This window comes from Chenopodium quinoa, unplaced genomic scaffold, assembly GCF_001683475.1.
Source record: "Chenopodium quinoa cultivar QQ74 unplaced genomic scaffold, ASM168347v1, whole genome shotgun sequence".
Taxonomy (NCBI): domain Eukaryota; kingdom Viridiplantae; phylum Streptophyta; class Magnoliopsida; order Caryophyllales; family Amaranthaceae; genus Chenopodium; species Chenopodium quinoa.
In genome coordinates this window covers 87438-115208 of record NW_018742206.1, presented here as the reverse complement: position 1 = coordinate 115208, position 27771 = coordinate 87438, and the positions used below count along the sequence as shown (strand labels likewise).

The 27771-nt window shown below is 36.4% G+C and overlaps 3 protein-coding genes and 1 non-coding gene across 6 annotated transcripts; 2 read left to right on the top strand and 2 right to left on the bottom strand.

Annotated features, from left to right (window-relative positions):
* The first annotated feature begins 4336 nt into the window (after positions 1–4336).
* Positions 4337–12036, top strand: LOC110733321 (UPF0307 protein plu4061-like). 2 transcript variants are annotated; one of them, XM_021913344.1, is made up of 6 exons: positions 4339–4944; positions 5610–5658; positions 5755–5806; positions 6106–6281; positions 8115–8228; positions 11553–12036. In XM_021913344.1, the coding sequence occupies exons 1-6, from the start codon at positions 4550–4552 to the stop codon at positions 11718–11720; spliced, it is 954 nt and encodes a 317-aa protein (XP_021769036.1). In that variant the 5' UTR covers positions 4339–4549; the 3' UTR covers positions 11721–12036. The 2 variants fall into 2 exon arrangements, with proteins under 2 accessions (XP_021769044.1, XP_021769036.1); XM_021913352.1 differs by lacking the exon at positions 8115–8228 and having other exon boundaries at positions 4337–4944.
* Positions 4348–4421, top strand: TRNAV-AAC. Its single transcript has one exon. It is a non-coding gene; the product is annotated as a tRNA-Val (tRNA).
* A 676-nt stretch (positions 12037–12712) lies between the features above and the next one.
* LOC110733305 (long chain base biosynthesis protein 1-like) lies at positions 12713–21855 on the bottom strand. Of its 2 annotated transcripts, XM_021913324.1 has the most exons (14): positions 21755–21855; positions 21508–21594; positions 20878–20986; positions 20672–20766; positions 20145–20236; positions 19759–19852; positions 19609–19681; positions 19366–19498; positions 18783–18954; positions 16546–16686; positions 16376–16471; positions 15758–15899; positions 13524–13651; positions 12713–13414 (listed from the first exon to the last, which is right to left on the bottom strand). In XM_021913324.1, the coding sequence occupies exons 3-14, from the start codon at positions 20981–20983 to the stop codon at positions 13217–13219; spliced, it is 1470 nt and encodes a 489-aa protein (XP_021769016.1). In that variant the 5' UTR covers positions 20984–20986; positions 21508–21594; positions 21755–21855; the 3' UTR covers positions 12713–13216. The 2 variants fall into 2 exon arrangements, with proteins under 2 accessions (XP_021769016.1, XP_021769024.1); XM_021913332.1 differs by lacking the exon at positions 21755–21855 and having other exon boundaries at positions 21508–21706.
* A 2912-nt stretch (positions 21856–24767) lies between these two features.
* Positions 24768–25519, bottom strand: LOC110733163. Its single transcript, XM_021913179.1, has 2 exons — positions 25294–25519; positions 24768–25214 (listed from the first exon to the last, which is right to left on the bottom strand). Exons 1-2 carry the CDS (start codon positions 25306–25308, stop codon positions 24768–24770), a joined length of 462 nt encoding a protein of 153 aa, XP_021768871.1. The 5' UTR covers positions 25309–25519.
* Positions 25520–27771: the final 2252 nt, after the last annotated feature.

The following is a 27771-nucleotide window of genomic DNA, read 5'->3' as shown; positions in this document are numbered from 1 at the left end:
AAACCGGTGGGAAAATATTTGTTTTTGCCACCAGTTTTGAACGGGTGGCTTTTAAAGAAGCTATTGCCACCCCCAAATGCTCACCGGTTCAAAACCGGTGGCATAAGGGGGTTTTGAACCGGTGCATTGTATATTTTTCTACTAGTGCAATCGACCACCAGCCCCTTAATTTTTGGCCACCAAAACCCGCATCCCTACAACAACCACCTGCATCCACAAATCGCAAATTGCAAAAATTGATTCGACTTCGATCTTCTTGCACCACCCCCAAATCACCCAATTGCGGCATCACCTCCAAACACAAATCGCAACAATTGGTGGTGTGAAATCGCAAATTGCCTTCAAGTGAATCGCAAATTGGTGGAAGAAAGAAGAAAGAGGAGAGAGAAAGGTTCACTTTTCTGATTTTCAGAGAGAAGAATAGTGAAATAGAGAAACATAGATAATAGCCGCACAAACTGTTGGTTGCGGGGGGATGCACCCAATAGTTTGTGTATACTAAAATGGTTTATAGTCTAGTGATCAGAAAATCCGAGCAATCCAAGTTTGGTGTGAATATTACAAGGAATACAAGCTATGAAATAGGGTATATACAATGGTAAGAATGTTTTAAAAATTTTACTGTGCCATTTTTAAATCAGTTAATTTAACAACGAACGAAATCATTTTGTTAATATTGTTGCTTTTACTTTAATTTTAATTTTTAAAATTTATTTTTTTATTTTTGAAGAGACTAATTTGATTAAATTAAATCTTTGTTTGGTTGAAAAAGATTTAATTTGCTATAATTCTTTCGAATAAATTACTTCTTTAATTATATTTTCTTATCTTAGTGTAGGGAATAGATTTCAAGCTTTAATCCCACTAGCTTGAACCCCACTGTGATCATACACTAAAGTACGGTGGCGTCCAAAAGGGAAGAAGATAGAGCAAAAGAGTCGCCAACAAGTTTTAGGAACTTGTAAACTGTTCATAGGATGAAGGTTACACCCCTTAACGATCCAAGAGATCGTAAACTCCATAAGGTCTAGAACCAAATAAGGGTTCGGGGATGAAGGTACAAATCCAACCTAAAAGAGATTGAACCTGCCCTAATAATAGGCCTCTACTTTATTCTGATCGTATTCATGTGCGCTTTTCAATTAACATACAATCAATAAGATTAACCCTAAACCTGTTTAATCTATGTTGGTTGAATATAATGCACAAACAAATCTATTATTGGCGATCACTTGAAATCATAATCACAATTAACCCTAAATAAGATTATTAATATCTTATTAAGCGTGATTACAAGTACCAATTCCCTTTAAACATGCATAAAGGCGTGATCAAGCAATAAATCATAAATAATGTATCAAGAAACATAATCATAAAATAATAATAATCATGACAATAAAATTATAATCATAATTAAAATAATAATAATCATAAAAATAATAATAATATTCATAATCGTCATAAATTATAACAATTATGATCATAATCATGTTCATGTTAATATTAAAGCATAATAAAAATAGCAAGATCCTAGGCATGATACTAACAAGATTAATAACAAATCCTAGCATGTCACTAAGCAATAAAAATCAAATCTTTAGCACTAACATGATACTAACAATCATAAGTATTAGGAAGAACATAAAAGGCATCGCAACAATCATATTTAATATTAAAATTACCCTAGACATGATACTAGGAATATCATAATAACAATTTAAACATGATTTCTACATCATAAATCAATAAAATCAATTAAAGCACTTACTTTGATGCCTCGTACCTCTTTCTAATAACAAAATACACGCGTTAGTAACTTCAAGGAAAATAATAATCAAAACAATTAAATTAAAATAATTGAAATAGAGATTTGGGACCAAACTCTCAGAAATTAAACCTTTCACGTCTAGGGCGAAGGCAACTTCGAATATGGCTAGGTGTTTCTAGATCTTGCGAATGCGGAATTTTGTATGTAAAGCAAAGTTAGAAAAAGAAAGAGAAAGATAGAGATGGATGAATGATTAAAGAGGATTAGAGAATTAATGATTGCGAATGAAAACTGATTGTAGGTGAGAATTCGTGAGAATTGGTGAATGAAAACGGAGTTTTTAATACGTTATTTATAGAGGAATCAGCCAAAAAGATAAAATATCAAAACAGAGCACTTGGCACACGCAAAACAGAGTTGGCGCACCTAAAACAGAGCTGGAGCCAGCACCAGCTTATTGGCGCCAAGCGCCAATGGCTAGCACCAGGCGCCAATGGCTGGCGCCAAGCGCCAGGCTTGGTTCTAGCCGCTGATTTCAGAAATTCACGCGTTTTTGTTTTTATCATATCTTTTGATCCGGAAGTCCAAATAAGACATATAATATGTCGTTGGAAAGCTCTTAAAGTCTACTTTCCAAACCAATTAGAATAAGATTAAAATATTTTTTAGATAAAAAGATATGGCCAAAATAGTGGAAGGGTGTCAGTTTTGGATAAAGTTTCATGTCTCATTCATATCTTTTTCGTTATAACTCGGATTTAATATTATAATATATCATTGGAAAGATAATTTCAAGATCTATCCAACCATATAAAATTTGGATAAATATTATGAGGCACGAAAATAAAACCTGAATATATTCCACTTCGTACAAAAGAAGGATTCTTAAAGGAGTAGTTTTATTCAATTTCAAACTCTTTAAAACATAATTATCAATCCTAACTCCATTAGGATTTAAAAGAACCTTCTAGAGTATTATAAAAGACTATAATCAATCCTAATAGCTTTAGGAATGATAATTAATAATAGGCCCTTCTCTAGATCATTGGGCCGCATATAAAAACCAAATCGGGCCCAATTTAGTATTTTGGCCATAACTTCCTTGATATTCATCGAAATTGGGCTTATAATATATCGTTGGAAAGGTCTTTTCAAAACCCATCCAACTACACCATTATTGTATCCTTATCATGGACCAACCAAACTGGATTGACTATTTTCTTAAAATAAGTTTTCAAAAACAGAGAGAAGAGAAAAGAATTAAAACTATCCGCAGCACTAAACTTTCCACACTTTCACTTTATTCGATTATGATTCGACGTGAAAGGTACTCATCATTGGGTTTGGTTTTGGGGAGACACAGATGGGTATCTACACTTAGGCTAATGAATTCATAAAATATTGCTATCAAAACATAATTTTATTTGAAATAATTCAAATAAGCTTAATTTATACTATTTCCCTTTTTTTTAAACAAAAACAAAAAAAAAAAATCTTTCCGTTTTTAAATACTTGCTCCACTCTCCTTTTTCGGTCGTTTTCAAATACTTGCTCCATTTCTTTATATGAAGAGCTTTTACAATATTTAATTCATTTCTCTTAACTAGTGGAATCAACATAAATCATATTCTCTATCCTCTAATTTTCTCAACTACTTTTGCTTTTTACAATCTTTTGTTATTCTTACACCTACTCCACTACCTCCATAATTTATTATTTTCTCCAATTTATCTTAAAACTCCGTGCATGGAGAAATATAGCAAGTATTTATAAACGGAGGAAGTAGTTTTATAAATTTATATAGTTACCTGTACTGTCTTTCAAAAGTATTCCATAATCCATATGAATAATCATACTTCCTCCGTTTTTTTAATATTGCACAACTTACCTTTTAAAGAAGTTTCACATTTATTGCACCATATCCATTTTAGGAAAAGAAATTTACTTGTTCACACTATAAATACCTAATATACCCTTGCTTTTCAACCCTTAATTTTGTTTTGTGCATACAATCACATGGGCAACTTGGTATTTCTACCTTTCTCTCTCATCCTTTTTTCCACTACCAAAAAATTTGTGCCAAACCCTTATGGTGCAATAATAAAAGAACGGAGGAAGTATAATTTATGGAGTACTAGCCTATTGAAGAAGTACGACATACTAATTTCCGAGGGAAGCTTACACTAGTGAAGTTAGGAGTACTTGCCTTAACCTTAGGACAGGGAAACCAAATATCGGAATCCAGCCAGTATCTTCGCAGGAAATTATAAACATTCCTTAAAAGTTAAAACTACTCATTACACATCATCTAAGGATTTGTTCACTTCATCTTAATTTCAGTTTAATAAATGTAAACATGCCTTGAATTAGATGTAAGTATGTAACTATGTAACACACAATAATTTTAGCCTTAGTGATGCTATCTTAGCACCGAAAATGGCTCAAGTGGTTAAAGCTTCCCTCCCAATTCCAGGAGATCCTGTGATCGATTCTCACCCCCGTTCTTGTGGCTCTCTAAACACACACACAAAAAAAAAAAAAAAAAACCAAATCTACTCGTAATAATTTCAGCAACATTCGGTGTCGTGGTGTAGTTGGTTATCACGTCAGTCTAACACACTGAAGGTCTCCGGTTCGAGTCCGGGCGACGCCATTTTTTTTTTCTTTCCAAAATTTGACCTTTTTTTTTTTTTTTTTTTTTTTAAATTTTTTATTTCCCAATTCCAATTTACTTACTTCTCCGCCGGAAACAGGAACAGATGAACACACACACACACAAAAATGGCGCAGGTGGTAAAAGCAGCAGTAACCCCACTTTATCACCGTCAATTACTCCACTTTCTCTCTCTTCAACCACCCATCACCGCCACAAAAACCGCCGCAATCTCCGGCCCTCCCCGCCTCTCTCTCCTCTCTCACCGCCGCAACGCCCACCTCAAACCCCGCGCTCTCCGCCCTCCGCAACAACTCGACCTTCTAAAAGACAACCGCAGCAAAAAGATAAGCACTAATAAATCAGACGGTGAAGATGAAGCTGATGATGATGAAACATCGGAGGATAAGAAGAAGAAGCAGAGGAGGAGTCGTAACGAGATGAAGCGTAAAGCCCGTCAAACTCTTCATTGGGGCATGGACCTCGCTTCTTTCTCCACCCCTCAAATTAAACGTATTCTCAAGTTTAGTTTCTCTTCTTTCTTCTTTGTTGTTGTTGTTGGTATTAGGCTGGCATGGCACGAAAGACAGCGATGTAGACGGGATTTAATCTTAAGGCTTTCGGGTATTACCTCGAATTGACTTTAACTAGTAAGCTAATTGACATCAATGTGAGTTTAAGAGTGGATTTATGAAGTGGGTATTGTGCATTTTTAGCTGATTGCCGGATATGTTTTTTTTTTTTTTTTTTTTTTTTTTTTTAGTGAAATTGATTTGGTGTTTGGAATAGAACATAATTTATTTTGTTGTTGCTGTATTGTTAAGCTGGCATGATATGAAATGTAGTGATGTAGACGGAATTTGATTTTAGTCGTTGGGTATTACCCAAATAGACTTAACTATTATGCTTATTGAGATCAATGAGGATTTATGAAGTGGGTATTGTGAATTTTAAGTTAGTTGCCGGATATGTTATGTTTTTTTTGGTTGTTATTGATTTGGTGCTTGGAATGGAGTAGAATTTATAATATTTTGCACTGATGATTATTTTTGAGGCTTTTTCCCATTAATTATACTATGTGAAAGTTAGTGCAGATGCTGAAGTGGTGTTATGTTTTTGTAAGTAATAGTAATTAAGTAAGGAATGTAAGTGTATTTATTTGTTGTTTTGGGTGGAATTTGTTTGCAGGGCGGCTTCATTAGAGGAAGATGTATTTGAGGCTTTGATGGTGGTTAAGGTGGGGGAGATGTTCTAATGTAGTTAATATAAGTGTTTGGATGCGCAATCAATTTGAGGATCAAATTGTACTAATGTGTTTGAATTTGTGCTGCAGAGACTAGGATCTGATGTTCGTGAAGGGAAGCGCAGGCAGTTCAATTATATAGGTAATTGCTATTATTGCCTTTTCAATTATATAGGATCCTGGAACTGTTATCTAACTCTGTTAAAATACAGAAAGGAAGCGTAATGTGTCCGAATTTATAAAGTTACTTAATTGTTTGTGGCATTGATGTATAAAATGCTTTATTATCTTGAGTTTGCAGTGTGTTGAAAATGTCACGTATCATGTGCTTATTCATTATGACAGGATAGATTATTTGATAGGTTGATTACAGTAGATATTCAAGGATTGCAATCTGTATTTTCTCATGGATATGCATGATAATCAGACTGGGTTTTGCAGGGAGATTGCTTCGGGATGCTGATGCACAGCCCGAATTGCTTGGAGCTTTGATTCAAGCTACCAAAGATGGCGACCAGTCTACATTGCAGGCCTTAGCAGGTTCTGCGAAATTGGTTGATGAAGGTCCTGAAGAGGAGCTCCATGAATCTGAATCTGAATCCGAGCAGGAAGATGAGGTATTTAACTTCCACAGGATGCTGTGAAGCATTTGTGAAAATTAACTACACCTTCTTTGACTTAATTGGTAAATATTTTTGTCAAACTAGCTGTTGTTGATAGGGTTAATAAATCATCATGTGACTACAAACATTTGTAGACTCAGTCTCTCACCTTATTTTGATTTTTTTAATCCAAGCTTGTTCTGATTTCTTGATATAGATTTTAATGTGATAAGGGTAATTGGATTATTATGAAATTTGCCATGATATTTAACCACAAAGTGACATCTATTTGCTTAATGATGGATAACTAGCCGTGTGCATTCACAATGTTTGACTTTAAACTTAATATGGTGTGAAGAAAGATAAAGAGGTACTCTGTTATTGACTTAGATTTGAAGTAAAAGTGAGTTTTCAATAGTCCCAACTTTGATCATTCTGCTCTTAACAGACCCAAGTTTTATTAACTAGGAATGGTCTCAACTTTGGCAGCCTTGTTCTCATACTAGTCCTCAACTTAGAATGATTGGCAACTGAGTTTCATTTGTCAAAAATATTATAATCCTATGATTTCTATCTTCCTCCTCCTTCATTGTCTCCTTCCTACCCACCAAGTCACCACAGCGGACGCAGCCCTGACACCTTGAACAATTTATTTAATCATTAGCACACAACACCAAATAACAAATTTCACCCTCTGGTATATTATCAAATTATAATGATTGAGCCATGTTTTGAACCCATGATCTCCTTTACCCTTATCATATTAAAAAGAAACATCAGCCCTATTATATTGCTATTCATCAATCAAGAAAGTTTAACTAAGCCAAGTTGCCACTTGATTATCATCATCAGTTCATGTTGCAAAATTCAGTCTTCCTAATTTGTACAGTTTTTTCAATGTTGATTTGATCAATGTATCTTCAGTGCTTGTTATCTCTTTAATTTTAGTTGTATTAAATGTGAGTAATATTTAAAGTTCTTTACTTATGTGTCATTTTTGTGCTGCTGAATAGTTGATTAATTGTATATAGGATTATAGGGTGAGTTTAAAAGTATAGCTATGGGAATTTTTTAGGAAGAACATTTAGGAATGTGTATGTTTAATGCTTATTAACTTGTGTGAAATGATAGTGTTAAATTGATTTCAGCAACCTTAGCTAATTTTGTTTGCTAGATTGGGGGAAAAAAATGCAAATTGTTTAGTGATATTCTTGTCAAATGGAAATAAGATAGTCTTCTTAGTGCTGAATGGTAGTATGCATTAGTTACTGTATCACTTGCTTGTGAGTTTTTCAATGAGTCAGAGATGTTTTGTTATTTTAAATAATATTTGGAGCTGACCATGAAGGGAAAGGGGAGTGTGCTCAGAGTTTAGTGGTGGAGTGGGTTAGAGCAGCAGATGGATGGAGTAGGGTCTGGAGAGAGAGAGAGATAGAAAAGGGATGAAGACACCCACTACTTTTGGGTTCATTTTTTTACTACTTGAAAGTTGGGATCATGTAAAGCAGAATGTTCATAACTAGGATTGTCAGCGTCAAATTTCCTTAGAATTGAAAATTCCAAAAAGTAGTGTTTTGAATCCTTCCTTAAATTTTCCTTACTGCATGTTTTACCTTCTTGTTGGGTAACTTGTAATCTTTCTGCTATATTTTTGTACTTAGATACCTTAGTAAGAGCTTGAGTCCTCAGTCACATGCATGAAGGATGGTAGTAAATCTTGTATTTTTGGGAACATCTATAAATTTAAAGAAACCCAAGAAATGAGATTAATATGGCACACATTTTTTGTGAGTCTTTAGAACCTACCAAGATTCTATGATCTAACTTGCTCAACTCCTATCTCTACAGGAGTCTGATGATCATGTCTTGCTAGCGAGAAAATGGTTTGACGGTCTTATTAGAAAGGATATCCAAACAAGTAATGAAGTCTATTCTCTCGACAGCGTGGATTTTGACCGCCAAGTAAGATGATCTTTCCAATTTTTACCATTGTTAATGTTTAGAGCCTGTTTGTCGTGGCGAACGAGTGATTAGTGATAAAACGGTAGTTGGACAGTGCTACACTTTTAACAACCTATACTACCTAAACAAGCAATTGGAAAGCACAAGATCGAATCCACAGGGACACTGAAATAAGCAAAGTACAACAAGTTAACTCAATCAAGTATGACAAATTGGTAGAATCACTAATATATAGCTACACAACGATCTAGAATTAAGCAAATACAATAATGTCGAAGGTCATAAGTAAGGGAAAATGTTAGGGGTGCAAGGGATCTAACACAACCAAAGTACAAGCCAATTCAATCATACGAAAGGGGAACAAGCGTAGTCATATAAGTTGGTACTCAATTCATGTCTTATCTTGAGGATTCATAAACAATAACTTGGTTAGGCATATAAAAGCAAGACCGAATAGCATTCAGAGATAGTAAGGGGACTCTTTTACTCGATTAATCTCTTGATTCTATTTTAAGCAAGTTTAAGCACAAATAATTGGGATCTCTCACCATATCATGCTAATGAATAGGCTACAAAATCAACAATCAAAAACCAAACTTAATTGTTAAGCCAAGAGCCTACAATCTAGCATCATCTCTCAATGATTAAGGTAGCAACTAAGCATCCATATGGTCATAATATCCACCAACAACTCTCAATTTAACAAACCACATCCAACCATACATATTCCACGATATTTAGATGATCTTGACTCATAGAATGGTTGAGCTTTCACCCAACCCCTACTACTTACTAATCATACTAGTCATCTAACACAACATACAAGTAGAATTGATTTCCATGGATACTCTATAGATCAATTATGAGCAATCAAGATGATCAACCTAGATTAAGATTTATTCAAGCATAATCATTATTTAATATGATAGGGGAGCAATCTGAATCAATTAGATAACAAAGGATAGAGTTGAGATAGAGATTAAAAAGAGCTTCAATATTTGAAATTCACTTCTTGATTAACTTCGATGATTCCAATCCAAAATTACATGAACTAAGGAGAAAAAGCTAGAGAAAAAAGCAAAGTAGAGAGGCTAGACCTAGAATTGTGTGATAGACTAACTACTTCTCCTCATTGGCGGTCTCGCTCTATTTACATAAACATAGAAATTAATTACGATATAACTCTAGAAAATAAAGCCGCGGAACTACAGGGCAGGCGTGGACGCACCATGGGAGTTGCGCGGCCGCACAAGGCCCGAAATACTCCCCTGCCGTGTTTTGGTGTGGATGCGCCACTTCTTGCATGCCTGCGCGAAGTAGTCTGCCTCCCCTCTTTTTCTTGTATTTGTGTGAAGTAAAGGCTTGGACAAGCAGTTGCAGTTGAGTGCAATCGTGCTAATCACAAAAATGCCTCCAAATTGCACATAAGGAGTGTCAAAAGTTTTCTAAAGCTCATTAGTTTTTTTTTTTTTTTTTTGAGGAAAAAAGCTCATTAGTTTTACCTCTCTTCATCACTACACAAACAAGGACAACGAGAAACACAACCAAAAATAGTAAAAGTGTGTTAAAATCATTAGATTAGTGAATTAAAAGACCGGAAGGAAAATTTAGGTGAAATTAAAGAAGAAAAGAGGGTAAAATAGGAATTGAAAAACCCAAAAGATCAAATAAAAGATCAATGAGCTACGGCTTATTTGACCAAAGTAAATAGGCTAGCAATAACATGGAAATGTTTTCCTGGCAGCTACTTGCTGAAAATTTTTCAACTTATGCCCCTGCAATTTCTTCCAAAACCAACCATCAATACCCTTCCACAGTAATGTTCCCTTCCTCTCATCAGTCTTGTGAGATTCTTCTTCATCACTGTGGCTCTTTCATCTTCTATGCTGTTGCTGGTCTCCATCCTTGTTTTTCCATCTAATGCTTCTTGAATATCTTTTCGCGATTGAAACCTTGGTGGTCTAGCTATGAAAAATTAGGAAGTGAACACCACTTACCAATTTAAGATGAGGCTTTGGGAGAAGATAATCACCTCAAGGTTCTCCTCTGTAACCAATGAGATCACCTAGCCCTAGATGTCTGATTAGGGGAAGTCTTCTAGTCACTTGGGCCCCACTTAATCATTCTTAAAAATATTTACTAACTGAACAAAAACATCAATAGAGTTGCAGAAGTAGGTACTAAGAATTTTCTGTAGTCTGTAACATTGGTAGAATTTAATTTATATCCATTTTCTGCTACACCTGCTGCCGTTGTCTCGGACTCTTTCAATTTTCTGCTACACCTGCTGTAAACTAAGGTGACTGGTGGTGGGTGCATTGCATCTGGACTTATCTATCAAAAGGTAGAATAGATTATACTATTATTTTTTTTTTCTTTTTTTTTTTTTTTGAAACCACCTGCGGAATTATACTATTATTTCTGCTTGTGTGGCTTATTATTTAGGGATACTCCTTAAATTCATATGCCTGAGAGAGGAAATAGCAACACTCATGTGACTCACCTGATCTGGTCTCAGTTGAGGCACAATCTTTTGTTATTCTGTTCTGAGTAATATAAATGAAGGTCAGGTAGCTGTTAGCAGCACCATGAGGTGTACTTTTTTTTCCCCAGGGCTATTACTTTGGCTTCGTTTGTTTTGACAGAAAATATTTTCCAAGAAAATGATTTTCCATTGGAAAAATTTTCAAGGTAAAATACAGTTGTAAAAATAGTTTTCCTTTTCTTTAAGGAATCTTTAAAAAAAAATTATCAAGGAAGAGAAAAATGGGAGCGAAATGTAGAAGTTGGATGAGAGGAGATGTTAGGAGAAAAATTTGGCATTCCTTCCTTTCAAAAGGAAGAGGTTCTCCATCCTTGGGACACTATTTCTACCTTTTTACAAACCAAAAGTAGAAAATGAAAAAAAAAAAATCTGAAATTTATTTCCTGTTAACACAATGATGCACATACATGCATTTTAAATTTGTTAAGGCACTTATATTTGTGTAACTAGTTATGAAGTTAAATCTATTGATATATACACATAGAACTAGAAATACTCTCATAATTGTCAATGGTTGCTTGTGACTTTGTGAGTGGTTGGGTAAGTTGAAACATAGGATAGAATCTGAGCATGACTGCTATAATCTGAAAATATTTGCAATCTCCTAATTGAACAGGTTTTTGTGGGTCTTATGCCCTAAACTTTCGGTTAGGCTGTTAGCTAAATTTGCGTCATGTTCGGAAACTTAATGAAACAGTTTCTTCTTTGTTTTAGTTTCAGTAGTTGTACATGTTTTGTTACTTTTTATTATAATATTGTAACGTGAATCGTGTGTGCAGGAGTTGCGAAAACTTGTCCGGAAAGTGCACAGTGTGCAAGAAAGCCTAAATAGCACAGAAGAAGACGCAGAAAAGAGTGCCGGATTGATTGCTGCTAAGAAGTCGCTTAATCGTTTCCTTTGCTCTCTAGCTAAACGTCACTCAAGTGCCCAAAATGTAGATATATAGCTAAAATTAGACTTTGCAACATCATTAGTTCCCAAATAGTATGTCAGTTTTGGTCTCTCAAGACAGTAGATTCTTTAGTTGCCTGACGGCCCTGACCCGCATGGCTGCTGACACCATCCTCAAGATGCTGAAATGATAGTTAACCTAATCCTTTGCCCGAATAAAAATGCATTACAGTAAAACATGGAGAGGCAGCAGAAAACTATTTTTTCCATGTTAAATGGGTCTGCAGACATAAAATATTCCTTTGTTACGAGTAAATTGAACTGGCAGGTAGTATAAGTAATTGAGTTGCCTAAAAAAAAAAAAAAAAAAACTAGTTGCCTATTTCTTGTGGTTCCATAAACCCAAGACTGCTTCTTTTCTCTCTAAAAAGCCATAGCCATATAATTTTTCTTCACCGCTTATCAGATGTTGATGTTGGTGGTGGCGGCCTCATTTGCGGCCGTTTTTAAATACTTGCTCTATTTTCTTATTTGGAAAGTTTTTATAATAATTAATTCATTTCTCTCAACTAGTGAGTCCCAATTTTATTACTTTTATATTCTCTCTACTCCGCACGTGGAAAAATAGAACAAGTACTTAAAAAATAAAGGTTGTATTTTTTTTTTCTTCTCCGCAGTGATAAATAATACTTTCTAAATTTGCAAGAAGTAGAATTTACTGTCTTCTTTTTCGGTTGTTAACCCGCTCAGTCCAAAAGAAAGACAGTTTCCTTCAGCTCTAATGCGGATCTGCCATACTTTGTATTTGGATTTGTTGACACATTCAAGCTACAAGTAATCACTGCAAGTCTACAAGTGCAAAAACAATGTGTTTTTCCAATCTGCATTCTCTCCTCGTACTCTAGACGAATTAAAATTTTCTTTTCAGAATGTCAGAAATGAGCGTACTCTGTTTGACAATACATTTTCTGAAATTGTGTTGCCGGAATAATAAGAATTTACTATTCTCTTGCTGACAAAATCAGATTTCACCACCAACAGTATTAATGAGCCAGAAACAGAAAAGATTATGTGATAAACAAATCGCTAAAATGAATTATAGTTTATACACATTAACGACACAATGTGAAAAAATAAACAATATTGGTCAAGAACTTAAAGACTATTAAGATGGTTTTCTAAAACACAATCACTATACTTACATGCTTCTTGGACTGTAAGAAGAAGAATCAATCTACATAACATGCCAGTCCTGAAAGAGCCAAACCCAAAAGTATGACAAGTTATGCCAACATTGTACTAGAAGCTACTTCCCTCAATCAAGGTGCAGTAGCACAGCATTTCAGGTTTACAAAACTGCGAGTTTCCCTAAAACTTCCACAGCGCGATACCAACCCCATGTTTCCGTTACTTCCAGAGAACATCTGTTAAATGGCAAGTATGTATTCTTCAGCAATTTCAGATAGATAAAGCTTTTTGCAGGAGTCTCTAATAGGGGTCTTCCTAACTATATCTTAAGCTTTGAATCCACAAGCAGAAATCAATTTGACTTCAATTTTCAGAAGCCAAACTTTCAGCAGGGTTATTTAGCACTGATGGTACAACCATCTTCAATGCTTTACAAACTTTCATTATATCAGGTTCACCATGCCCAGCAGAAACAAATAGTTTTATACCAACAGGTATAGGACATTTATCAAGTGTTGACCGCTTAGAAGTTACAACGAATATATTGTGCTTCTCCAAAAGCTGCATGAAGTATAACTAGCTCAGAAATCTTAAATCTATGCATGATAAAAAAAAAAAATAATAATTATAAAAATAAATAAATAAATAAATTGTTCAGTGGCATGTATACCTCATCGACGATATCTTCGAGCAACTGCAGGTCCTTTTCTGAAGAGCCTGTGGATTTTGATAGTTGTAGAAAAACAATGGGAGAAAGAGGGTCACTTGCAACTACTAATCCTTCAGAATTTGACAAACCTGGAACAAAAAGAACTATCATATTAGCACAGCCAAGTAGCTCATGAAGCCAAGAAGAATTACAAAGATGGAAGACCAAGAAGCTAGGGGTGTGGCTATCCTAGTAAATTTAAGTCAACCTCATATCCAAATCCAAACACAACTTCAAATTCTGCCCTAGATTCTTATTCATATCTAGACTTCCCAAACTGCAGAATATAGGCTAACTAGATGAAGCCCATGCGACGCACGGTTTGTTTGTATTTTTTCAAATAAAATATTTTACTAAATATATATTTTACTTGAAAATCTATTATAAAAAATGGATTATTAACTTTGTTTCTCATATTTAGATAAGATTCGTAATCTAAAAAGATAATATTTTATTTCACAAAGTTTCATATGTGGCTAGTTATACCGTGTGGTCGGGATTACTTAGTCAGGAGTTAGTTACTTGGTTAGTCAAGGGTTATTCAATCGATAGGGGTTACTTTATTGATAGAGGTTACTCGGTCAGTGTTTGGGTGTGTCTCAGCCGACCACACAATATGATTAGTCACACAAAAAACACACTGATGTTATTTTTATAATTAATATAAAATTTTTAATCTAAAGTAAATTGCAATTCTTTTTTTTATTGAATAAAATATAAGATTTATCTATGTGACGCTATAAAATTAATCTTACGTGGCATAATCCTAATATAGTGTTTTAAAATTATCAATCCTATGTGGTGGTTTGTTATTATAGCGCTTTAAAAAAAAAACTAATCTTACGTGGCATAATCCGATTATAGCGTTTTAAAAATATTAATCCTAATTGGCGCTCTAATAATTTTTTAAAAAATAAAATCTTACGTGGCGCTCTAAAAACTAGGAAAAAAAACTCCCCTTTATATTAGATATATTAGATTTACATCATATTTTGCAACTAAGTCAACCCCATTAGTAAGAAGCTTTAGTTTTGTATATATAAAATCATCCAAAGCAGAGAATCAAGTCATAAAGACATCAAAATATCAGTGAACAACAAAATTGAATCACTAAAATCTAACCAAAAGGACCAAGTACAAAAATTTCTAATTAAAATTTTCAATAACAATAGCAACAACAACAAACTCTTAGTCCCAAAATAATTCGGGGTCGGCTAAGAATCTAATATGAATCTTCATAAGGAATTGCAGATATAGAAAAAGGGACATAACAAGATAATCAGTAGAAAAAGTTGTGCCTTGTGTAAAGTGAGAAAAAGAAAGAGCATCCAAGTAAAAAACAAGAAAGTTTTATATGAGTGGTAAAAATGTGTTAGTAAAAAACATTAAGATTTGAGAAAACTTCAGCAAAGGAAATCAATATAGTTCATAAAACACGAATTTTGTAAAATAATAAAAGAATGATAAAAAAAAAATATATACATATCTAATCATGACACGTTGTTGACGTGAATTTTCTCCCTCCCCACCGCCCTATCCAACACCATATATTCCTCAATCCCCAAAACACTCATCACTCTCAATCACCCTCTTCCAAGTTTTAGAAAAGAAAAAAAAAATTCAATACTAGAAAGGAATTATATTATACTTCGTATATTGATTAGTTCATCCAATATATCCTATTACATTGTTCTTGACCCTAAGTAGTCCGAATAATTTATATCAATATATCATGCAGTGCCTTTACTTTAAAAAAATAAATAAATAAATAAAAATATTGCCTTGTTTGGACACTTATCTAGATAGAAAGGCAAAAGTTCCAAATCTTATTAGAATCCTAATTGACTTGCCCTATTCCAACATAATTACACATATAGTGCAGGTTGATGCTATCCAAACAGAGTAAACATGGCACAAACTAGATAGCCCAAGCCCCAAGGAACCAAGAAGGTTGTCAGTGTTTCTACAGGACTATGGTATACAACTTAGTATTCAACCATGAACAAAACATGTCAATCGATATGTATCATGAAATTCAGGCCCCACAATTTGTCTAAATCCTAAAATATAACATGGTGAACAGTAATAGATATTGACCAAATCACAATGTCAACAATATATACACGAGACCAATTCGTAATGGTAAGAGCAGAACTCATGCACATAACTTTTGCAACAAAAATTCAGGAACATACCAGCTCTTAATTGTGCAACATTTTCTTTCAACTTTCTAATCAGATTAGGATTTTCTTCAAGGACATCAATAGCAGAGATTGCTGTACTAGCTAGGTACGGAGGCAAAGAAGCAGAAAAAACATAACCAGAGCTGCTTAGGCGCTGCAAGTAAACACCAAATCCAACAAATTGCAAGTCATTAACCAACAAAGATGTTAACTTTCGTAATGTAATTTGGAAAAGAGACAAGGACAATTATCAAGAACAATAAGATGTAGGATAAAATAAGTGGGAGCATTTAGGTACCAAAATTGATCTGATGAGTCTTTCTCAGTAACTATTTACCTAAAGATATCCAAGTCCCAGAATAAATTCAATATGAAGATATGGAATACAACTTGGATAGGACACAAGCTCAGGTTTTATTCAGAATTTTAATTTTGTAACTTTTTATCTAAATATTGATTCTTAAAAGTAGTTGACCAGTATTTCTTCACTAACTTTCTACCTACAAAAATTATCAACTGCTGTTAAGCCATATTTATCGCACTTGAAAATACACAAGCACACAATAAAGCACAGCTTCAAGTAACAAAGATATGCCATCCAAACAATATATTGTAATAGATCTATCATACCTGGTGATCAATGACTCTTGCATTTCCAGTACAGAATCCTCCTTCTGCAGCTAACGCATGACCCATCGCAGCTGTTATGATATCGACTTTCTCAACCTGCACACCATGTCACGATAGGTATTATACGGAGATAAGAGAAACAATTAAAACCTCAATAGTGTTGAACATACAGGAACTTTAAAGTGTTCTGTGAGGCCTTTTCCAGAACTTCCTAGCACACCAAACGAGTTGCTCTCATCCATCATAAGGCGGAAACGGTATTCCTCCTTCAATTTAACAATCTCATCTAGAGGAGCAACTTGACCAGAGTTCTGCAAGATAAAAAAGTAAATATCAACTATTTGCCTCATACAATGCATTGTAAAATCAAAGACATTAAAAATAAAATAAAAATAAAAATAAAAAAAATAAAAAAAAAACAGAGAAAGCACAATAATAAATTACATTAGTATCCTAATATCCGTAATGATACCTTCTATGGAGAACCTTTTAGAGTTAAAGAGCAAGTTACATATTGTATGCTGCACATGCCAACTCCACTAATAAGATTTAAAATAATCTAAAAAGAAAAATAGAATCAAATCTAAGATAATATTGAGGAAAGGATCAGATCATACTGTTCCTACTGGTGGTTTGTTTGCAACAGAGAATCTCCAAAACCTGGATTCATGATTGACTGTACCTATCCCCCCTTGCCCCTTCTGTCTTAGTGGTTCTAGTCTCAGAATACAAAAGTTTCTAGCATGTGATTACTTAAATCTTGGCAGACATGATTGAATCCAAAATATTCAAATCCAAGTAATCTTAGACGTCAGACTTATTTGATGTGCCTATCACGGATGCAGGATGCATCGAGCTTTGTAAGTCAATAATGCCATACTCAAAGTCAAGCATCTATGTCTTTAGGTGTTTTATACTCCTTCTGTCCTAAATTAGTTTGCTTATTTTCCTTTATAATCCATCAAAAATTCATTTGTTCAATTCTAAAAATGAAAATGGCCTTCTAGTTTCTTTATAACTCCTTCCTTTCTTTATGTTCTACCCAATTTCCACTTCTGTCCGTTCTTATTTGTTCTACACTTCTGCCCGCTTTGCTTGTTCTACTTTAATCATACCTCGTTTACCATCTTACCCCACAATAATTACAACTTTCCACACTATCTCTTTATTCACTTCTTTCTCATACCTAGCCACCTATTTACCCACAATATCTTACTTTGTATAACTTTACATTACACCCCCTCACCTTTTTATAATTTTCTTATACTATATATCTAGAATAGCCGAGTAAAACATAAAAGAACAAATGTAGTACCTCTATTTCATATTATGTGCAACAAATGTTTTCTTTCCCTTTTAAGTTACTTCTCTCTATCTCTCCTCATCACATGCATCTATAGCTTTCTCTCTTTATTTAACACTTACAAATAAATTTTGCCTAGGAGTCTATGCAAAGCCATTGAGGTAGTAATACTTCTTCTCATCCAAACTACAAGAAGTTCGGGTCCCACTATCCCTCTCAATCAAAGAAAAAAAATAAAAATAAAAAACCCTTCCATATAAGGCATGTAAATTCTTAGGTGCAGTTGAATGATATGCATAGCCCTTGCGCTGGGAATTTAGTTGCAGATTCGTTTGATGCAATGTGGGATGCAATTAAGTCTATATAGGAAGAAGGGATTCATTCAAACCACTTCCTCCTCCCACCACACCACGCAGCACCTCCTCCTCTAGTCTCTCCATGGTCAGTCTCCAGCACCTTTCCTAAATTAAGATAAAGATGGAATCCAGTTTTTCCATCTTTGATTGCATATGAGGAAGGAGGAGAGAGAGAGAGAGAGAAAAAGGTTGAAGAAGAGAGGGGAGAGAGAAAGTAATAAAGAGTCTTAAAAAATGGACATCAACATCAGCAATTGTGCTGATTAATCCATTGAAATATAGCAAAAGGTACAATTCCACATGGAATAATGAGGACAATATTGGAATTTAACTTACAAATCAAAGAGTATTTTTGTCCAAAAATATGTCTAGGAAATGAAAATTTCTAAATGTAACCAAAAAGACATTTTTGTGCAAAAATAGTCTAAAAAAGGATATATTCCAAACGTAATCAACAAAGAGGAATTCCTTTCAAATTACGTAACTACCATATAAGAATGGAGGGAGTACTAAGTCAAGACCATCTTATCTACTCCGGGAGAAAGAAAAAATCTAGCAAGGCTGTCTTTTTAGAGTAAAGACGAGTTATGTCATTATTTCCTCTAAGGCAACTCAAAATCTAGGCAAGAACTAGAAAGAAACTCTTTTTATTATTTGATTGACACAAGACCAGGCAATACAAATATTAAAGTTTCTAAGAGGTTCTAGGGTTCACATTTTGCAACCAAGTGACCAATAAAATACATACCTGATAAACTGCTTCGATTACAATGTATCGCCGAGTTTTCTTGCGCTTGTTTTCATTAGTTATTGTCTCTAAAGTTCTTTTCAGGGATTCCATATTGTTGTGCTTGAAATGCACAATTTTGCTTCTTGACAAATGGAGTCCATTTTGAATACCCCAATGAACACCTTCATCCCTGGAAGAGCACCCAACAGATAGGATGAAAACAGAAAGGCCAATCTGCCAGAAAAGGGAGGAGGAACACACTTTGGATGACAAAAAGAAATTCAAAATAACGGTAATTCATTTTATCAACACCACAGATGGACAAGGAAATAATTATAGATCATTCTAAGAAGATTTCAAAATGTTAGAACCAACAATATCAAACAATTAGGCAGCAAGTCAGATTGTGAGTAAAATATATAATCTTCATAGTGGCAATTTCTTTACTTTTTCAGAAGGGAGAGCTATTAGTTAACTAAAAACAGGGTGGGTTGTGTTCACATAAATAATTTTTAAAAGGACTACAACTACAGGCCTTAGGTATGCATATAATGATATAATCATTCAAAACAGCCAAGCAGGGGAGGATTCTTATACTTACACAACAATGATATCGCCTTTTTTACAGAAAGCCGGGATTGTGCTAAACATGGTGGAAAGTCCATATGAGTAAAGTATTGAATCCGGCGTCCCCAAAAATTTTGCAATTCTGGATTCACAGTCCAGGTGCACATCTAAAATACCAGAGAAAAATAGAAATGATTACATGCAAATAATCCAGATTCAAATTTCCAACTCATACTAGCACGGGTCAATTCAACCAAGAGCAATAACTATTTCTCACCAATAGTTCCATAGAAACCACGAGGACCACAAGAACCAACGCCATATTTCTCTACCGCAGATGTACAGGAATCCTATAAAACAAAGCAAGTCAGATTGGCCAATACAATATGCTAGTAGAATATAAATAATATGCATAAGTTTTTCTCACAAGCAATTTTTCATGTCCAATCAATCCCAAATAATTAGCTGATGCAAAATTCACAACTTCCTTGCCATTGATTACTGTGTGTGGCCCGGCAGCACTGCATCAAAATGTTCATTTATCAATTAAACACTTAGGACTCAAACATGACAAAACTCTAAAACATCTTCATAGTGTGATTAAAAAAATAAACAAAAATTAAACCAACAGATCCACAAAGAACACTTAAGTAAACTATCTGTTATGGTAAACATTGAAGAATCTCAAATTTTATTTTCCATCTCTAAACTTACGCAACAGACATCATCCAATAGCTTTTTATTATTATTTGCCAACTGGACAATGGATATTATTATTGCAGAACCAAATCTCAAAAAAATCATCAACTTTACCTCTCTAGTTTTGGAGGTTCACGACGCATTTCTTTTGTCATAGCTGGAATAAGGGGTTCAGGAGTCCAGTCAACACACAATCCATCTATTTCCTGCCAAAATAAAAGAATCATAATGGATTCTAAAGGTACAATGCAACATGCACAGCACACTTCAGTTGTATTATAGCTCAAATTAAACAAGAACACGACAATTATCGAAGTATCCAGGTAGTAGTGGATGATCATCAAGCTTTTAAATAAGAGAAGCCCAATTTTACCTCACAAAAAATGCATAATAGTGTGAAATGTCTAGCACATGCCATCAGAAGATGAACCGTAAATCCCAAATTCCCAAAACAACACTCAAGATACAGAACAATATAATGATACAGACATACAGTTGTGGTCAATGTGGATCCGAAACATATACTTTAGCGCAATCTCTCTCAAAAGTTCTCCAGCATTCATGAATACAATTTTGAAGATAACATAATCAAAGGGACAGATAATGAAACCTTGCAGGAAAATAATATATTAATAGCCTACCTCCTCTGTCAACGGTTTCTTTGGAGGCGCATAACTTTTTTGAGACAGAAGATAGAGGATGACTACAAAGAGAAGACCTTCAACAAATAGATGACCTTGAAACAAAGCAACATAAAAATGTTACAGAAATTTACAGATGAAAAGTAGCATATATTAATTTGAGTACCTAGTTTGAATAAAGTAATGGAACGGATATGAGAGGATACCCCCAATTTGTACTCCAAAGACAACAGCCCGAGCAAAGGGAGCTTCAAAAGCCATTGTCACCCAATCTACTGAAGTTTGCAGCATGCTTATAATACTTGTTTCCATCTCCTGTAAACACAACCAATTCACAACCATACCCAATATCATTCAACAATAGAGTTGACAAGCTTTGACCTAAAAGTTGCAATCTTTACAAATAACTCTAGACTAGCCTATAATCAACACAAATCAGATTTTTTTGCAATTCCAATCAACTAGGCATATTGTTGAGATAATTTCAAGTGAGGCCCGTCCCTGAGGCAAAGAGCTCTGATTTCAATTTTTTTTTTGGTGTTCTACCCGGTTCACCCTTTGGGCTAATCCGTATTCGAGAATCAGTTCTGGGTGGTTAGGTTCCAATCCCCTCCCGATTATTATTGCGGGGGATCGAACACGAGTCCTCCCTACCAAGTGTAGTCCCAATCACCACTACACCAACAACCAATTGGTTCTGATTTCATAGTTAAATCCTAACATTCAAGTGTTGTACAATACAATTTGATTAATGATTATAGGGATATTTGATTCAATTATCGATCTCATAATTTTAGGGATATTTGATATGATGATAACAAATACAAACAACTTACCTCAGAAGTTGCTTCAATGGATATCTGAGAGAGACCAATTCTATGGATCCCTATCACCCGTCACAGTTATTAAAGGAACAGATCCGTCTAATAATAAAGTAATAAAAAGAGGAAAAATTATCAAATCAAAGCTATTAGAAAGTAAGAAATTACAGCAATCCATAACACAATTTCAGGTTGTCAAAAAAAAAAAAAAAAACAATTTCAGAATATATCCTAGTTCTAATTGAAAATTCGATAAGCTTACCTGATTGTTGATGAAATTGCGGGCAATAAGTGGGAGGAGGAGAAAGATGATTTTAAAAAAAACGTTCCTTTGAAAACGTTTGACCAATTTAATCAGCTAATTTTGACCAATTTAATCAGCTAATTTTGCTGTTTGGTTTGGAGCGGATTCAATGAGCGGTTTGTCCCTCGATCAGCTAATTTGAAGATATTGGCCTTATTTGGTAGTAAGCTTATCAGGGGCATATTAGCTTATTTGACTAACTTTAGCTGATTGACTAGTCAAACAAGCTAATACAAGTGTTTGGTAGTAAGCTTATTGAAAGAGCTTATTCCACTAAATAAGCTCTTTTTGAAAAAGCTCATTTTAGGAGCTTTTTCAATTAGCTTATTCATTAATTATTGTGAAATGACATTTATAACCTCATTTAATTTAAAATCCTATCTAAACTACCTACCCCATAACTAGCTTATTGGTCATTTCACATACTCAATCACCTTTAAGCTATCAGCTATTTACCAAACACTTTTATATAATCAGTTAATAAAATAAGTTAGTCAAATCAGTTAATAAAATCAGCTAGTCAAAATCAGCTAATTAAATCAGATTCAGCTTTCAGCTTTCTCCCAAACAGGGCCATATGCTTTAAAAGAGAGGTAGCTGATTTGAGTTCCAAATGTCATTTTTACCCTTGATTGGGAAGATGGAAGAAGGATTGAAGAATGATATCACGAAGGGAAGGAGTAACTTTTTGTAAGGTCTTGGGAGGATTTTCTTGTGCTCTCTACTTCTCTATAATTTGTTGGGAATTTACAAAAATGTCATTAGATAAATATTTTTTGTTTATCATGTATTTCCTTATGTCAAATTACAAAAAACAAAAACCATATTACCTTGTATTATTACCGTTATCCCAAAAGGGACTTGTTATTCATCGCCCGCAAATCTCTACATAAAGCCCACATTTTATAATTTTTTGACAAATTTGCCCTTTTTATAATTTTAACCGAAGATAAATTTTTCGCACTAAAAAAATGTGGAGCAGCACCGGATCGCCGAGGATCACCGGAGAATCGCCGTCGTCATCGGAAAACGAGGTTCGTAACGCATCGTAAGGACGAAATGGTGGCTGGCGCCTAGCCAAAAGGCCATGCCGTGGTTGTGGCGCCTAGCCAGGACGCCGCCACCGTGGTCACGGCGCCTGGTGGAGAAGCCTCGACCATAGTAGTGGCGCGTGGCCAGGACGCCGCAGCCACGGCCAAGGCGCCTGGCCAGGCGCCAGTAGGGGAATATTTTTTTTTTTTATTTTTTTATTTTATTTTTTAATTTAATCCCTTTTTTTTTTTTTTTGTTTGTTTTTGTTAATTTAATCTTAATGTAATTATATTTATACGTTATATGTTATTGTTACAGGATTATGGTGGAGACGGAAATGATTACAGTGGGATTTTTGTACATGATGGCCTGTTCGAAGATGCTCAACAAGCGATTGATTGGGCAAAACAGGTTGCAATTAGATCAGGCTTTTGTTTAGTAGTAGCAACTCATAAATCTCAACGGGATGGTAGAATGGATCGCATTTTGAGATGCGACCGTTATCGCAAAAGAGAAGAACGAGATTTCAGTAAAGCGATTCGGTTTGACTCAAAGCGGAAAGGTTGTGGGTGTCAGTTCCGAGTTAAGGTTCGACAACATCAAAGGCGTGACGGTTGGGAAGTGAAGGGTTACGGCAAATGGGGATATCACAACCATGAGCTGATAGCATACAAAGTGGGGCATCGGCAGTTAAGCGGCCTAAGTCCAGCTGCGAAACTAGTTGTAAAAGAAATGAGTGATGCTCAAGTGAAGCCCGCTAAAATATTAGCGTCTGTGTTAGAGAAATTCCCCGAAGACCAGCCAAACCGAAGACACATCTACAACGTCAGACAGAAATTGAGGTTTGAACGGTCAGAGGGAAGGAACCCTATACAGCAGCTTCTGCACCAGGCACAAGCACGTGGTTACCTTTACTGGTTTGAATCTGACGAAGACACATCGGAGGTAACTCATTTGTTCCTTGTCCATCCTGATTGTGCTGATATGATTTCGTCTTGGCCATCTGTGATTTTGATCGATTCAACGTACAAGACAAACAAGTACAAGTTCCCACTGGTTGAGATGGTTGGGATGGCTCCAACGAACCAGAACTTTCTGATTGGTTATGCAGTCATGAAGGATGAGACGGCTGCGAGTTACCGTTGGGTGTTGGAAAAGTTGAGAAACTACATCGGCCCAAATGTACAGCCATCGGCCATCGTAAGTGATTGTGAGGGAGGTCTTTTTGCCCCTATAGCGGAGCTGTTTCCGGAGTCGAGCCATTTACTGTGCACATGGCACATCAACAACTGCGTGAAAGTCAAAGCCTACAATCTTTTCAACAAGAATTTAGTAACAGCAGAGACATTGGTAAATGGTAAGTGGCGGAAGATCATGCAAGCTACCACAGAGGCAGAGTACGATCGAGCCTTGGAAAACTTCAAGGATGCGTACAAGTGGTGCCCGCCAATCGTAGACTATGTGATGCATCAGTGGGTACCTCAGAGGGAAAAGTTTGTCAAATATTGGACGAACCAAGTTCTTCATTTTGGGAACACTACGACATGCAGAGTCGAGAGCGCTCATAGAGCTTTGAAGGACTGGATTGATTCTTCCACGGCTGCTCTGGATACACTGTTCGAGAGAATAAACAAGGCTATTGATACTCAGAGGAACGGCATCAAGAACTATCTCGAGGACTCCAGACGACGACATGGCATGTTGTATGGCCATTTCATATTTAAGATTCTCCACGGTCGTGTGTCACACCACTGTTTGGGGTTGATTCTGAGCGAGTATACCAGGATGAGGGAGTTGGGCGATGAAGTGGCTATTCGGTGCGGATGTGCTATATCAATGACTCATGGATTACCTTGTGCATGCACCATTCACCGCGTAATTACGCAAGACAGGGCGTCGTTACATGTCGATCAGGTTCATCCATTCTGGCGGACGCTCGTTATCGGAGAGCATGTTGTTCCGCATACGGTTCACCGTGAACAGGAGGAGTTGGAGCATCGTCATCATCTGTGTCGTCGATGTCTTTGATCAACCTCGGGTGCGAGTGCCGGATGTACCATTCCATGTAGTGCTGGTCACACATGGCAGTCACCCCACTTGGCGGCCGCTGCAGCTCCGCCGTCCATAGGCGGGCAACCATCGGAAACTGCTCCCACATGGATATCATGTTTGACGGCCATTGGACGACGTACTCCTTCGACGACGCAGATCGTACCGCCTTACTGGGCCATGCCGGTGGAGGTGGGACAACTTGGACAAATCCAAGCTGGCGAAGACAGCGCTGCGGCATGTACGCCTCTACGATCTCGCGATACTGAATCAGTCCAGTGTAGAGGGTCCTGGGTACCCTATTACTAGGGTTCTGGCCGAAAGGCATCCAGTTCACCTGCACATTATTTAAAATCAGTAACAGTCATAAAATAAAGCATCAGATTGTAAAAGTAGAAATAATTTAATCACTGTACCTCTAAGGGGGACATCCTGTCAAGCGATAACCGTATGGAGCGCAGGCGGTCAACGGACTTCTTCTCGACACGCGGACTCCACGCACAGGCACGTGGCTGGCCATCACCAATGGGAACCGGGTCGCGGTGTGGTCGAAACGCAGGAAAATACTCGTATATCCAGGTCTGTAACAACGTCAGACATCCAGTGATACCTGCTGCATCAGCCCGGCTCGAGAATCCTAACTGGCGATACAGATACGCCAGCGTAGCCGACCCCCAAGAAAACTGGCCTACTCTGTCGGGCTCACACGCGTCAACTATGTCGCGTGGCCTGAGCTTGTTCCCGCTCTTATCCGGAAACAAGGTACACCCGAGAAGAAGAAAAACATATGCAGCCAGCTGTGTGTCCTGCGTCCTACGTGCCGTAGGGTGCAAACATCGCTGCAAGACGGCTGCGATCTTAACGCCGCCGTGATCCCACACACCAAGTGCCGATGTGTACAGCGCAACCCTATCCACCGCCAACAGCTCCGCTAGTAAATCTGCCTGATCCGCATCAGTGACGACAGATGCTCGGTTTCCCTCCACGGGAATCCCAAGGATGGCCTCGACGTCATGCAACATGATCGTCATCTCACCGAACGGAAGGTGGAACGAGTTCGTATCCGGCTGCCATCGCTCAACGAAAGCCGTGATCAGCGTCCAGTCAATCCTGTCGTGCATGGTGGCAGGAAGGTGACTCACTCTAGTGGCCCTCAATCGCCCGACCATCTCGCTCTCCTCCGGCCAAGCATCAGCCCAGCTACACAAAAACCTACAAGTCTTTTCCCGGGTTTGGCATTTCAAAATGCCTGTATCCAAAGCCCTCTCCTGGTCCTCCCAAATACGGGTAGCGATGTGTCCTAAAAAGCTAGGAATCACACTCCCGTCTATAGGTCCCCCGGCCACCTCACCCCTCACCATCCAAGAATCATTAACGGCCCTCGACCGTTTTCTGCTACCCGCAGACACAGTGGACGCAGATGATGTGCCAGATCTACTAACAAACCTACCATCTCGACCCTTACGCACATCTACCCTATGCGTCTCATACGTATCATCAAGCCTCTGACTGAATGGACCGTAATCATCATATGGTCCACTCTGATCGTCGACATCCTCATCTGCATCATCCTCGTCCTCGACCTCCTCCTCCTCGACCTCCTCCTCCTCCTCCTCATCATCATCATCATCATCTTGATCGTCCGCAGAACAGTGCACCCGTTCTCTGCGGGCCGAGGCCGAAATACCACGGGATCTAACGTGTCTGGGCCCCGAGCTCTCCATTGAGTAGATCGTACTCCTCACGACGTCAATACTCTTCCCCGCACCAGGTCTAAATTGCGATGCCTAACTCCAAGTAAATAACGAAACATAATAACGAAAACAAATTAAAAAAAGTCGAAAATAAACACAAAAGCAAATAAACAAGTCACGGAAATAAAATTATAAACATAAAAAATATAAATATATACAAGACAATATACATATAAACATAAAAACAAAATATAAATATGAACAAAACAATATACCAAAAACAAAATATATAACCAAAAACAAAAAATATAAACAACAAACTAAAAAATGAAAAACATAAACAAAAACAAAAAATCAAAAATGCAAAGAAAAAACCAAAAACAAAAAACTAACAAAACTTAAAAAATTTAAAATTGCAAAAACTTAAAAAAAGAAGAACATCAAAATTTTAAAGAAAATTTATAAAAAAAAAAGGGAACTTATAATTTTTTTACATACAAAAATATAATTCAAAAAAAAAAAAAAATACATAGGAACATAAAATTAAAAATTAAAACCAGATACAATTTTTTTTTTTAACAAAAAAAATAGAACATAAAATTAAAACAAATAAAAAAACAAAATTTAAAAAAAAAAGATAAAAAAAAAAGGGAACATACAATTTAAAAAAAAGAAAAACAAATTTTTAAAAAAAAAAAAAAAAAAATTCGAAAATAAAATTTAAAATTAAAAAAAAACAAAAAAAAAATTAAAAAAAATAAAAAGGAAGGAGGCGCCTAGGCAAGACGCCCGTACGGTGGTGGCGGCGCCTAGCCCAGACGCCAATACCACGGCCGTGACGCCTAGCCTCTGCGCCGCCGCCGTGGTAGTGGCGTCTGGGCTAGGCGCCGCCACCACCGTACGGGCGTCTTGCCTAGGCGCTTCCTCCGTGGTGGTGGCGTCTCGCCTTGGCGCCCCACCGTCGCCGGAGGTTTTTTTTTTTAAAAAAAAATTATAAAAATTAAAAAAATTACCTTCTGGCCGGCAAACCGCCTTCCGCCCACCGCCGGTGCCGCCACTTCCTTGCCGGGCCGCCTCGACATAGCTCTGGAAATAATTTAGAGAGAGAAAGTGGAAGTAGAGAGTAGAGAGAGAAATTGTGTGTTTTTTAGTATGAGGGCAAAAGTGTAATTTCACTCTTATTTTGTGGGCTTTATGTAG